The 13,966-nt window shown below is 42.3% G+C and overlaps 2 protein-coding genes across 2 annotated transcripts; one reads left to right on the plus strand and one right to left on the minus strand.

Moving 5' to 3' along the window:
• Positions 1–44: 44 nt before the first annotated feature.
• LOC105703193 (beta-1,4-mannosyltransferase egh) lies at positions 45–5,823 on the plus strand. Its single transcript, XM_012431387.2, has 4 exons — positions 45–174; positions 282–368; positions 740–1,548; positions 2,114–5,823. The coding sequence occupies exons 3-4, from the start codon at positions 745–747 to the stop codon at positions 2,678–2,680; spliced, it is 1,371 nt and encodes a 456-aa protein (XP_012286810.1). The 5' UTR covers positions 45–174; positions 282–368; positions 740–744; the 3' UTR covers positions 2,681–5,823.
• Positions 5,824–5,897: 74 nt separating this feature from the next.
• Positions 5,898–7,889, minus strand: LOC105703199 (longitudinals lacking protein, isoforms H/M/V). The gene is made up of 8 exons (XM_012431400.2): positions 7,707–7,889; positions 7,445–7,558; positions 7,216–7,374; positions 6,906–7,124; positions 6,733–6,837; positions 6,594–6,662; positions 6,359–6,512; positions 5,898–6,285 (listed from the first exon to the last, which is right to left on the minus strand). Exons 1-8 carry the CDS (start codon positions 7,764–7,766, stop codon positions 6,092–6,094), a joined length of 1,074 nt encoding a protein of 357 aa, XP_012286823.1. The 5' UTR covers positions 7,767–7,889; the 3' UTR covers positions 5,898–6,091.
• Between the last annotated feature and the right edge of the window lie 6,077 nt (positions 7,890–13,966).

Here is a 13,966-nt window from a genome sequence, read left to right on the forward strand (position 1 = left end):
CGGCGAGTTTTTCGACGGTATGGGCGAAGCGAGGGGAACTTTCCGATAAACCTTGCCTGAAATAATTAACACGTTTCCTCATTGTCTCTCTGGGAGTACATTTCCCGTGGACTTTGTCAGGTGCACCTGATGAAATGCCCCGATGTCGCGCAAGGTCGATTAAAGCGCGCTCAGGTACGCTCGATTATTATCGATTCTCGTTGTCAGCGAGCTGTCAAACAACTCGTCGCCGCCCTTTAACCTGTAAACAAACATAAACGTTACGTTCCTATTTCTTTCAGCTGGCTGGAACGGTTCGCACGGATTTTTTGAATAGAATACTCAGCGTCTGAGGACGCTTTCGCTGGTTTCCTTGGGATTATGTAACAGTAAGCACGTATCTACATTTGTATAGATTTTGCACGAGGGTCACGAGTACAAGTCTAGATTTTCAAGTAGAAGTAGTCATCATTTGTCCGTTCGATCCTCTCTAATTGACATCGTCGCTTCGTGCTGTATAAGCCTTCTCTTGTCATGTCGTAAACGAGCGATTAACCCTTTGCACTCGCTACTCGATTTACTGCTTCAATTTGAATGGGGAGTTAAGATGAAAATTTATGTTTACGTTGCTCCGTTGATTAGAATGTCCATATTTGACTTGTATAGCGGTTTTGTGGGCCTTTGTCAAATTTTATTCCTCTCCATGGAATTGGATTTAGAAACTAGTTCAAAGTTATCCTTAACGTCTCTTTTCTTCCAGGAATAATGCTGAGCAGCGTGGCAAAGCATGTGTTGCATTGTTGCCTCCTAACAGTGGTCGTACTGTTTTTTGAGTTCTTGTCGGGTGGTTTGCGTTGGAATTCAGAGAAAAAGGAACAATTGAATCCATGGATTCAGTATGGCTTTCTCGGAGCCTTAACCTTATATTTATTGCGGACCTTGACGTTCCTATCGTTTCCTCAGGTTCTTTTCAACTTCGTAGGCCTGACGATTTACAATGCCTTTCCAGATAAAGTCATTCTGAAAGGGTCTCCTTTGCTCGCTCCCTTTATCTGCATTAGAATCGTAACCAGAGGAGATTATCCAACTTTGGTGCAAACGAATGTTAGAAGAAACTTAAACAAGTGCATTGAAGTCGGCTTGGAGAACTTTCAGATCGAAGTTGTTAGCGATAAGCCGATCGGATTGACTCCACACCGAAGAATCAGGGAAGTGGTGGTGCCACCCACTTATCGCACAAGTAGCGGTGCACTTTTCAAGGCACGAGCTTTGCAGTATTGCTTGGAAAATACAGTTAATGAACTTGCCGATCATGACTGGATCGTGCACCTTGACGAGGAGACTCTTTTGACAGATAATTCCATTAGAGGGATACTCAACTTTGTTCTCGATGGCAAGCATCAGTTCGGACAGGGCTTGATTACGTATGCTAACGAAGATGTTGTCAATTGGATTACTACATTGGCTGATAGCTTCAGGGTGGCTGACGATATGGGCAAGTTGCGATTGCAGTTCACCATGTTCCATAAGCCTTTGTTCAGCATGAAAGGGTCTTACGTCGTCACACAGGTCAGGATAATACTATTTAAAGTTTTATTGGAAGTATTTTAAGTCAGTCATTATAATTGTCAATAGAAATTAGTCTCTCTTCCATTTCCTTATAGAAAAGCATTTTCTTGATTTCTCACATAGTTGGACGTTAACTTAGACAATTTTCTGAACGCTTGAATTAATTAGTAGGAGTTGTTTGAAGGATTGAATTAATTAGTACACATTTTCTCAACACTTGAGGTAATTAGCACAAATTTTGGAAGAACTCGAATCACTGAATATTTCAATATCGACTCTGGTCGACCAACGGGCACTGACTGGGCTCCCTGTTAAGCCGCTCCATCAATCCAGATTAGATAATCCTATCAGTCGAAACATAATCTTGCTGATAAGTGGCCAGGCATTATAAGCACGGTATAGATTCAGAACTCTAACTTAATCATTGTCTGGGATTCATAACCTGGAGCGACAGACCGGATAGAAAATGTCATTTGTTGAATCTTTTGAACAAAAAAAATTAATTCATAAATCAGAGAATTGATCTTAGCTATTACAACGTAACAATATGAAAGAAAATCTCCAGATGGGTGCGGAGAAGCAGGTGTCATTCAACAACGGCCTGGATGGCTCAGTGGCGGAGGACTGTTTCTTCGCCATGAAGGCCTTCTCCCAGGGGTACACCTTCAACTTCGTTGATGGTGAGATGTGGGAGAAGTCTCCGTTCACCCTCTGGGATTTCGTGCAACAGCGTAAACGCTGGCTCCAGGGTATCCTGTTGGTGGTGCACTCGAAGGACATTCCGCTTAAGAAAAAGCTACTTCTTGGGATCTCGTGCTACTCCTGGGTGACGTTGCCCCTCTCCACCTCGAACGTCATCCTCGCAGGGCTATGCCCTATCACCTGTCCGCCGATAATCGACTTCCTATGCGCCTTCATAGGCGCTGTCAACATTTACATGTACGTCTTCGGAGTGGTCAAGTCTTTCTCTCTGTATCGCTTCGGAGTGGCGCGGTTCGTCCTCTGCATATGTGGCGCTCTCTCGACCATTCCCTTCAACCTGATCATCGAGAACGTCGCCGTGATATGGGGAGTTTTCGGTAAGAAACACAAATTCTACATTGTCAAAAAGGAGCTCAGACAAACGGTCTAGGGTATGGCGATTTGTGTGTTAATCCCGATAGTTCCGAATCGGCCCGCTTGGGGCGCTCGAGTTTCCTGTGAAATGGAGATCCTCTAGTTGCCAAGTGCACTGTTAACGTGATGTGAAAGTGCAGTCAACGAGATCTACTTTATGAAATTTATTTCCTAAATTGAAGAAGAACTGATATATGTGCAGTGTTGAAGCGTAGGTAGTTGGCTACTAAAGGATCTCTTGTACGGTAACGCAATTTGTACCTGTATCTCTGAGCGACTAGTTGTATCAATTAGAGTCCTGCAAATCAGACTAGCCTGGAGGGGACACGGATTGTTAGATTATGTTACTCACTTTGTGTAATACGTAGTTTTGAACATAGTATATGTGTTCATTTTGGCTTCGGGTTCGTTTGGTTAAGAATAGCAGTACGTATGAAATGGTTCTTTCAACTTTTTACGTTATTATTCATTGTCTTTTTTTTTTCAAGGAGTGTCGAGAAATTACCTTTGATATCGTGACTGTTTAATTTTTGCTGGAGCGAACATTGGCATTGTTCTTGCTCCTCCGCTACTCTCGGTTAATATTAACTGGTCATTTGAATATTTGAAAGACATGTGTAATCTTTATTATGCAGCATGTTGCGTATCTGTACTTAAATGTATTTCTGATGAGGTTCATGATTTTTGGGGTTCTTAGTTTCATTTATGATATACGTTTATGAATTCTAAAAAAGTCACGTTTACGTACTTAATCATCTTATAAGGAGAATGATGTGAGGTTCGTTGTCACGGTTCTATTTATTTAGCACTTTTGAATGGGTGGAAACAGTTTTGCAGAAATGTTGGCTGTATCGAAAGCTAGAGTTCAGTTTGGAAAGACCGGTCTGGCCAGGTTTGCAGGATTCTGTCAGCGATTCATTTCTAAGCGTAGCATCAGGTACGATATGCTTGTTCGGCTTTCAAGAACCGATTGTTAGCTGTGAGCAAAGTACGAACAAAGATGTTGAATCGGATTTGATGTTCAAGATAGTTAGTAAGTTTATTTTTTAGTTAGAACGTGTTTTATTCACGAGGAGGTCCTATCCGTAGGTCATGAATCTCTCAGTAGGATGTTCGACTTTCAGGTTGAACTCATGCTTTCCAGCAAGATCTAAGAGTGTAACATAGGCTTTACGTTGTAAACAAATCTTCTCCAAATGATATTTAGGGGCGATTGTTTCTTCGAATCTCTTGTATCCGATAGAAGTCATCCGGGGAGCCTTTTCGAGTATTTTTCATTTTTTTTGAAAGAATATAGATTAGTTCGATCGACGCAGTGCATCGTAGCACAAGCCAGAAAGACAATGAGCGCTATGCGATGGGTCTGAAAGACTTCTTAATTTATTATTATTTATGTAATGTTTAAAAAAGAGGAAGAAGCAAGCGACATACTTTGATTTGAAGAAAATTTCGTATTTCAGTTCCTGATTGAAAGTTAAGTCAGCGGATCAGTCCGTGGCCTTTTTTTTTTATTTTTAATCTACTTCCTAATGATTGTTCGGTTTTAGGCCTTAATGTTGAACTATATTATAACGATTGACATGTTAGTGTTTAGCAGTCGGCAAGAATTTCAAGATGAATTTACTGAATCAAGGTTTGATTTATTTTAACCTGCACACTCAGCCGTAAAGTTGTGGCGTTTAGTTGACTTTGTGGCTTGCAATAGTATGGTACTTATTCCTAAGATTAAGCAATAATTGAGCTCCGAAATAAGGCGAGTATTTCTTAGAGGGATCGAGGCAATGCCTTTGGCGCGATTTTTCAGTATCTAGTCCAGCGAGGCGTGTATCGATGGCTAACATAACCTCTCTTGCTCCGACTTTGTAAAGCCATCTGAAGCCGCAGTATTAGGACAAGAAATTAGACTCGCAGCGATTCTAAAACTAACATCTGGCTATATATTCGAGATAAATCAAATCTGCTTAAAAAGTGCATCTGCTAGTTGGATAATTCAAGTTCATAGAAGAAACCGAACCATTAATCGTCAACCGAGTGGGAACTGCGGATGTTATTTTAATGCAGATTTGGGTAAAGCTATTCCATGTTTATAGTCAAATGTGAGTTATCAATTATGTTAGTTTTAATTACAGGGCATATTAGGAGAAACTGCACAATGGCAATTTCTTTTTCTTTCTGGTAGATCGCTACTATGAGAACGATCCGGAGGCGAATATTTGGGAATGTTTCTTTTTCTTAGGTCGAAGGCGAAATGTCGACGAATTCAAAGTCTAATGCACTACGCCATGTTGGGTACTAAGGCGCGACTTTTGCACCGAATTTTCTAACGCGATTTTCCACGGAAACAGTGCGAGATGGAGAATAACGCTTCTTACGGAATTTGTAGAACGTAACGTGAGGAAGAACTTTAGTCTGAAACATATTTCGATGCGAAGCGCCGTTTGAATGGAACGTCGAATTTCCTTCGACGGTGCGACGCAGCTGACTGTACTCGTGGTGCTTTCAATTGCGCGTGAAATTATATTCAAACTCGATAGAATTAATTCGGAATCTCCAAAGGCGGGCGATTTGTCGAAAAGTAATGCAATTTGGAAGAATGATCGTCATTGACAGGCCGAAATTGTTATTTAGAAAGGCGGAAGACAATTAATATAATGTGGGAACATATCTGTACTCTGTGTATATCCTCAGTGTTCGACTAGAGTCAGTGGGATTGATATTTACAAGTCAAAGGGAGACAAAAGATACAAAAAAGATTGTAAATAATCAGTGGCACTTGCTGATTGGGTGTGTGAGTGTCTCGACAAGTATCCATATCGAGTCGGTGAAGTATCGGTGGATGTTATTAGATTTTTTGGAAAAATTCTTCCCTTGCTCTTGAGGTCTCTTTTATTTACGGGATTTGCCAGTAATTTTAAGCACTCACTTTAACGAATATTTGGATAATCGCGTATTTTGCAGTATTAGACGTAATAACTTATTGGATTGCTACGCAACGGTTAAGAGTTTCGCTCAGTATTCGCCTGATGTCTTTCCTGGATTGCTGCTGTCATTACGATTCCATGTTCATGTTAATTACGCGTCATGTATATGCTCATGTATACAGCTACTCCGACAGAGATCGGTGTGCTATTTTTATAAATAAAGTCATGATTCAACGGGCGAGCCCTATTAATTCCCCGATTAACGTCATCTTCACTATTAAATTAGTAATTCACTCTTGACAAAGACATAAATTCTATATAAATTTATTTCTCGTAGAGTTTATTTTAAAGACAGTTCGTTGTATCGAAAGTGAGGTTTATCGTTTGCTTGTCAAAGCTTATGCCCTGCTATCGAGCACAGCTTGACTTTTGGGTTGGAGAAATTATAAAGGTATGCACAATTCATTTTGGTTTCTTATAGAAAATTATAACTTTGTGGAGGGACATCAAGCCAAGATCAATCCTCGCTTCAGGTTTTTTCTTAATCTTGCTTCTTTCGGACTGTAACTATAATTTGGGTATTTTCTCTTGTGCTCCTCGTCTACTTTCTTTGCAAGTAAAAAGTACGGCTCCTTTCCTTGGCTGTTGAGACTTTTCCACATAATTCCTAATCTAACTGATATCTCAGTGTTGGTATCGCCTGTGAAGTAAGTCATTACGTAGCCGTTGTATGAATAAGATAATGTAAAAGTGACTAAACATTGCATAATTACCTGGATACTCAAAGGCGACTTTCTTTCTCCACTCGTTGGCAAATAACATAAATGCATTAGCAGGTCGTGGTATTCTTCCAATGATTTTCTTCTTTTCCTTTGCTTTGACGCTCCTCTGTCTTGGCTTTGGCTGTTCATTCTTTGTTTCCATCGTCTGCGAGATTGAAGTAAAATCCTTTTATATAGGGCCAATTGTATTCATTATTATTAAAATGTATATGTCGAATAATTATACCTCACTTGACGATGGGTTAATAGGCTCATCTTTGTTTTCCTCTTCAATGGATGGTAACTCTATTTTTAACTAGAACGTTAATATGTAGGTTAAAAAAGTAATATGTATACTTTGATCAATATTTAAATCAATTAGTTACCGATGAAGACCACTGATTCTGAGCTGTGGGTTTCTCCATCGATTCATCGGTGCTTATGCATCCACTCCTTACATTTGTATAGACAGTTTTGTCTGCCAGTTCGTTCTAAGGGACAACGATTTTACACTATAATTAAATATAAACATGTGCTAGTTATCAAACGTTATACATACTATCTTACGTAACACTTTTTTACGCTTTCTAATACGGGGTGGCTCTGGCATTGTGCCATTTTCGACTAAGTCATTCGCAGGATTATGAAATGTACTCATTGTGGCAGTAACGGCATTTTCACTTTTATCTTTTTCATATTCAGCGTAGGGTTTCTCTGCGACGGGTGATATCACGTCTTCATCGTTGCTAATATCGCGGATGTTGCTTAATCCTTTTATCTGTATAATTAAAAATCACATCGGAGGGAACGATAAAGTATGACTGTACTTCGTAAACATACGTCAGCATATAGAATACATTTAGGCAAACCTGAAGAGTCTCTGCTGTTGCTAACAAATCCTGTAATTGCGTCTCCTGAACCTTTACTTCGCCATAATACATGAACTTGATTATCATCTGTAGATCGTCGTATTTGATTCCATTTAAGATGATTACAGGATGCTTTGTAACGTGATTTCTAAACAGATTCTAAAAGAGGCAATGATAATTTTGTTGAATTAAAAGAAAATTGTATTTTCCTTACGATCAGAAAATTTACCTGAAAGTACGGACTGCAAGCTGACAATATCATTTTATGCGCCTTTAAGAAATGCCCTTGGCAGGATAAAGTTACGTCGACGAGTAATTCGGCTGAAAAATGTTCCAGGAATACCTATACAGAATTTTTATTTCATAAATGAACATTTAATAAATTATGAGTAACTTAATAGCTTAATTAAATTTGTCTCTCAAATGATATGACTGTTTATTGAGGACTTTGGAAGTTTATCGGCCAGGTATTTTAAAATCCTCCTGCAAACCTGTATTATATTATTAGTGTGATTGTTCCATCGGAGATTGAACTGTTGAGAGCCTTCCATTTTTACTATTCAAATAACACGTAATTGTCAGCTTTCAGCAGAATTTGGTTCAATTAGCGTCAATTGCGAATTATTTATCTATTAATAAAAATTGCCAGCGACTGTGCCATCTATGAGTTATGTAGTTAAGCTGTAAAAAAACGGGAACGGAGAAGTAGGAGTCAGCTTATACAGCAGTAAAAAGGTGCACCCTGTTCCGTCAAGGTTCCACTTTTAGTTTTCCGCAGGCTTTTCATGTAACACGTTGACACGTGCCACCTTAAGGTGTGTCAAAGTGTATGTAAAAAATCAAAATGTTTATAAAACAGTTCGTAATGTCGAAAACTAATGTGGAACTGGGTTTTCATCTCAACCAGAGATGAGTTGGGAGATTCACGGGTAGGTAGCGTTATACGTCATCGCGTCTTGCGCTGCCCTCTGGTGCAGGATGCAGGCGGCTAATGCACTTCTCACCTGTTGCCCCTCAGTGGCGGCGCAACACATTTTTTATGAGGGCTCGCGCAACCGCGATGGCAGATAGGCTTCAAGTTTTTATGAGGGATTTATGACTTTTTTTAGTCGATACGCGTTTTTGACGTTCGAAATCGTTTTTGGCGTTTCTAGACGTTCCTGGGCGTTTTTAAGCGTTCTTCGGTACTACTTATTGTTTCCATCGGTTACCGGGGCGCCCAGCCGGCGGGGAATTTTTTTCGCGACTGCGACTTCTGCAGCTCGACGAGGAAGGTTCTTAGCTTCAAATTGAGCGCTCGCGCGAGTGGATGCGATTTTTTTCAGAGGAGATACGCGTTTCTGATCTTCGAAATCGTTTTTGGCGTTTCTAGACGTTTTCAAGCGTTTTTGGTGCAATGCCATTTGGTACAATATCCAATATAATTCGATACGAAGACATTAAATTCCTCATAAATTCCCGGAGAATTTAATCATCGGTTATATTCTCGTTTAACCTTATTCAATTTCACGTTACGGGGAATTTCCAAACTCTAGATGGGCCCGGTTTGGTAGAGACTTCCGCTATCGACGTTAGCGCCACGCAGGACCACGGTGAGCGTCCAAGGAGGCTTCGAACAGGAAGTCCTCTGGTAGGATCTCGCACCGTGGAAGGTAGTTACTAGGCAGATACTCCGATGGGATGTAAATTTTCCCTACAGTGGTGTAGACCGTAGATCTGGCTGGCGTGTGGGCCGACGGGATGTCCATCCTTCCAGAACCAGTCCTGGGCCTGGTGGACGTTCCCTTGGATCGGCCATCAGGATAGAGATGGTGTCGGGCGTTAAGGTGAAGTGAAACACGTCGAGGAACTTGATCGACGTCGATAAAGGAGACTTTTCTAAATGTCTACGTTGCCGACGTTGGTTTTTATATCGACAGCTGGGTCGAATTATATTGGATATCGTACCAAATGGCATACTGGTGGGACTCCCCGTGAATCGCGTGCAACTTTCCATATCGAGGAGTTTTAAAGCTGCACCTTAGTGGTGGGACAACCAAGGGGGGGCGCCTACACGCGTCCGACTTCGACTGGTTATGCAGAAATGGTCAATAAGGCTCCAAGTACTGAGAACCTTTCTTATTGTTGGCATTCTAATGTCCTACCCGGTCTTCGGGCGAAGCGGCCCTCCCACTCGATCGGAGCGCCTCTCGCGACGAACTGCCGACCTTAACATACGGCCCTTTCGCGTGTTTCTAGACACTCCGGGATTTAAGGCGTAAAATTGTCCTGACCCTTTCGTTTCTCATATCGGAGCCTTCGATAATTGTATATTTCTCGGGAGATTTGCAGCCTTCCAAACGATGATTATATGAACCGTAAGATTTCATTGGTAAGGTTTCTACTCTTGGCGGAGACTTAATCGGAGGACAATACATTGAACGGGTTATCAGGGATTTTTTCTCTCGTTATCGGGGGAAGTTCCGACGCGCTCAGTTTTAGGTTAGGCTACGGGGATTATCGTAAAGACGTTCCACATTCCCTTTTCCTTTTAAAGCGTCAAAGCAAGGCTCGACATGGCGCATGAGATGTAACATGGTACTGTCCACAATCGACGACGTGAATCCGTGGTTTTTTAATTTTTTTTCCCGACCTCCGACTATCACGAGACAAGAACACAATGAACAGAAGCGAATCGAGGTCCGCCGAGCAACACGGATCCTTTCATCCGCTCTGAGAATCCCGATCTCTTAATACCTCGGCAAGTGAGCGTTCCACTTATCCTGGAATTATTCCACCGGGGTAAGACGTATCCGTGGATATGCCTGTTTTGCATAGAATTGTCGCGACGCCTTGTCAGAGAGCCAGTACCTACACAATCTTCCACAAATATGGCTAAGATGTTGCGCCCATAACACGCAACCGTTTCGCCCATAAGCAGGCTTCTGCGAATGTGGAACTAGCCATGTAATTGGAACGTTGCGAAGCCATGAGACAAGTGCTCTTGAAGTACTCGCAATCGGGTCTCCACGTCGTAAAGATTACAAGAAAGTGTAGATAAGGGATGTCATGACTAAGAGAAGCGAAAAAGCCATTGGGATGTCTGCATTTGGAAGGAAAAGTATCTGTAGATCTTGGAATTCAGCTTCTTTTCCGTAAAGAAACCCTGTCGCGTTCATTTTCTTGGTTTGTTGAGAGTATAGGTGAATTTTTATACGCGTGTCTCCTATGGATCTTGAAGGAGAGATCTTTTTCATTACGCTAATCTGCTGGGGACTCATCATTGACGTATAGATACTCGGTAGCGCGCGTCTCCCTCGAAATGTATTTGGCTCGAAACTCTGCCGTGCATTTTATTTTTCATTCGCAAGTTTTTCCAGAACATGTATGGATTTTAAAACACATGTCTTCTGGAGATTTTTTTCATCACAAGAAAAATTGTTAGACCCTCGCCACTTTCACATCACCCATGGAATTTGATATTTAATATAAAGAAAAAATTGTTAGACACTCGCCACTTTCACATCACCCATGGAATTTGATATTTAATATAAAAGAAAAATTGTTAGACCCTCGCCACTTTCACATCACCATAAACGCCATATCGCGCAAATGTATTTGTCGCGAGACTGAGCCTCCCTCAGTTCCCGCATATAAATCGCAAGAAAATCAGAATTCATAGAGAATTTATTCGTGTCATTACATACATTACGTACGGGGAGAGAGGAAAAATTTAGTAAAAAATAATGACGACCTGTAATGGATTGAAATAATGGCGGGAGGCTATTTCTTTGGTGTTTTAAAGCCATTTAGAGAGCGAGTAAGAGTGGCTCGATGATATTATGAAATAGAAAGGCTCACGAGTGTCTTCGGACATGTCGGAGGCTCTTTTCCGCCGTTCTTCATCGACTTGTTACGTAGAGTAGGTCTTCCATTATAAGAACACCTACCATCCCACCCACTCGGAGCGAGGCATTTAAAATCAGTCCGACAATACTTACGGAAATATCCCCTCGGTGAGATTTATCTTACGAAACAATTACAGGCGAAATATCGCAGGGACTCGTTACGTACGTCAGTCTTGATCAAGCACAGATATTACCCCGGCTTAATGACAGTAATCCACTGGGAGCTGGATCTGGAATAAACCACCACTCGGTGACTGCCTTTTAATTCCCAACAACCGCCTCGGTAATTCGTCCAGATAAATGTTTCATAGCTGGAAACATGCATAAGTAGTCAAAATTTTCTTCTCTACCATTCAGCTTCCCTCCACCTATTTTTATGTTAAATAGTTATTCCTTTCACGATATCCAGGGAGATGGAAGGAACTTATTGGTGGTTTTTTTTTTTAGCGACGATCTAGGGAAATCAGGAGGAATGTTTTTTGGGTCCTCCTGGGAAAGTCGGGCTAGAAGTATGTGGGATGAACTGGGTCCTCTAAATCCCATAAATCGAGTAAATCACATTATCGAGGCACTTGTTATCCAAGTGATGGTGAGTGATCCACACACATAAACGGTGGAAGTTCCCCTTTGTGGCGTGCTTTGCCGGCGCATGCCTGTACACAGGGTACCTAGTAAATATCGGTAATAGTCAATTTATTAATTACCGTTAGGTAAAGCGGTGCCCGGTAATAGCGGTAATTTATGGCCAGCCAACTACCGGGATGTGCACTCGCAATATTTTATACCCACTGCACCTTGAGTGGAGAGAGAGAAAAAGAGAAAAAAAAAAGGAAGAAGAAGGAGAGAAGAAGCTCCTTGTGTACTGTACACGAGGTGCGTGATCGGGATACGTGTACTCCTGACCTCGGATCCTTTATCTCGACAGCGGATGTTTAATGGATGCTGTAATCTGGTCCGATAATTGTTCATATACGAAAGAAGGAGATGAAAAAGTCCCGAGGCCTTGGAGGGTACCCAGGAAGATCCTGGACCCTGATAGGGAGGCTTCGTGGACCTGGAAGTCCCCGGGATTTGTCTCGATGATGACGGAAAAATGTATGTAAATGGTAATGCTGTTTAAAAGGGAAGGAAAGACGAAGAAAATGGGTTGACTGGGTCTCCTCCAGGGAAAAAAGCTTCGGTTAAAAATGAGAGTTCCGATGGACTCATCGTCAGCATCCATGGACCATCCCGCTTGTTCAGCTCCCAGCTGTAAAATGAATTATGACAACGTTATAGAGGTTTTTGCTGAGAGAGAGAGAGGATGAGTCAGAGAAAAAAAGGTCGGAATGCCACGGGTGAGCGAGCTGGGAGTGGGTCGAGACTGTGGTGGTGAGAGCAACAGGTGTGAGACCGAGCGAAGTGCCTCTGGTACCTCTGGTACCTCTGGTACCTCTGCTCCCACCGGGACCATTGACACCGTTGTATATACATTTGTCTGCATGCAGAACAAATGACATTTAAAAAACGTAAAACCGAAGTAACGCGGAATCTGTTAGGGTTTATGCAAACTAGCACAACGTGTGCGGCATCGCGGCGCCGAGGCACCATCGGCGCACTAATCGCAGCTGGCGACCATTTTGAACGTCAGCGAGGGAGAAATAGGATGAATTATTATCCCCTCGTGGTATTATTTCGTTACGAACGAGCGTTGCCGAGAAAGTTTCCGGCTTGATTGCCGGGAATTAACTGGATGAGCTTTCACGACTTTAACTGATGAGGCGGCCACGTCTTGCCCATCCCAGCTCGACCTTGCACCCGACTTCCCGCTGCGCAAAACTGCTAGTTTCACGCCGCTAGAAGTTGCATCGATCAGGGAAAAGCTTCACTCTTCAGAGACAATGTCACTTATTCAACACACTCTTATATCGAAGACTTAGATTAGTTATGAATTAATCCAAATTTGGGAACGTGGAGAAGGCGCTGAGATCGGAAAAGAAAATCAGAGTTTGATTTTCTTCGGATTTCCCTTCGAAGACGCGTTTATAGGGATGGGTAAATCATTGAAGTCCGAGGTTCCCAGCTTTATTCCAGGGTCGCTACACTCGTTCAATTATGTGGCGCGCTCCTTGGGACGTCTCTTTTCCTCGCGAAGTACATCTTCATTCGAGGCGGCAGTCGCAGGGAATCGTCGTCGAGGAGGTTACGGTAGTAACGGGTGTCGACCTCGCCTCGGCCCGAGGCACTGAAATTGATTTCGCCCTTTCCGGTCGTGAAGTGCACACCCATGATCCTCGGTCCCTCGCAGGCTCGTTTCCTTTAATCAGGGGGAGGAATACCTGCGGTAACCTGCAATGAGTAATGACAACTGGTCCCGAAGGGCGGGTCTTGCCGGTCTTGCGAGGTCCCCTGTACAAACGCACACAAAGTGTGCAAACCACTTGGTACACGGATGTATGGCGAGGATCACGGGAGACTTGTGAGAACCGTCACGGCTTCTGCGGGGAAAAAAAAGAAGACATAGTGTCGTGGGCGAGTCCGGCTGTACTTGTTAAGAAAACCTCTCGATGACTGGCCAATACATTACCGTAAACCATGGTTGCTCTCAAGAACACTTTACCGCGAAAGTACCCATTGAGCGTGTCTAAAACAGAGAATTAAATCCATTGCAGTCGAGAAATCACGATTACGTGTGTATGATTAAGGTTAGGAATTAAGTAAGAGGATACATACTTGTATGGGAATACGTGCAAACGAATTTAGAGATCTCGAAGAGGAGTATTAAACACGTACGTGTATTTTAAAATTAAATCGTGCCGTTATTTATCATCGCGAGATACTGTTTGAGATCTCGAAATGCAGTTTACGCCCCTTGAGCGTCAATT

Source organism: Orussus abietinus, unplaced genomic scaffold (assembly GCF_000612105.2).
Source record: "Orussus abietinus isolate OABI.00-Male unplaced genomic scaffold, Oabi_2.0 scaffold50, whole genome shotgun sequence".
NCBI classification, from domain to species: Eukaryota; Metazoa; Arthropoda; class Insecta; order Hymenoptera; family Orussidae; genus Orussus; species Orussus abietinus.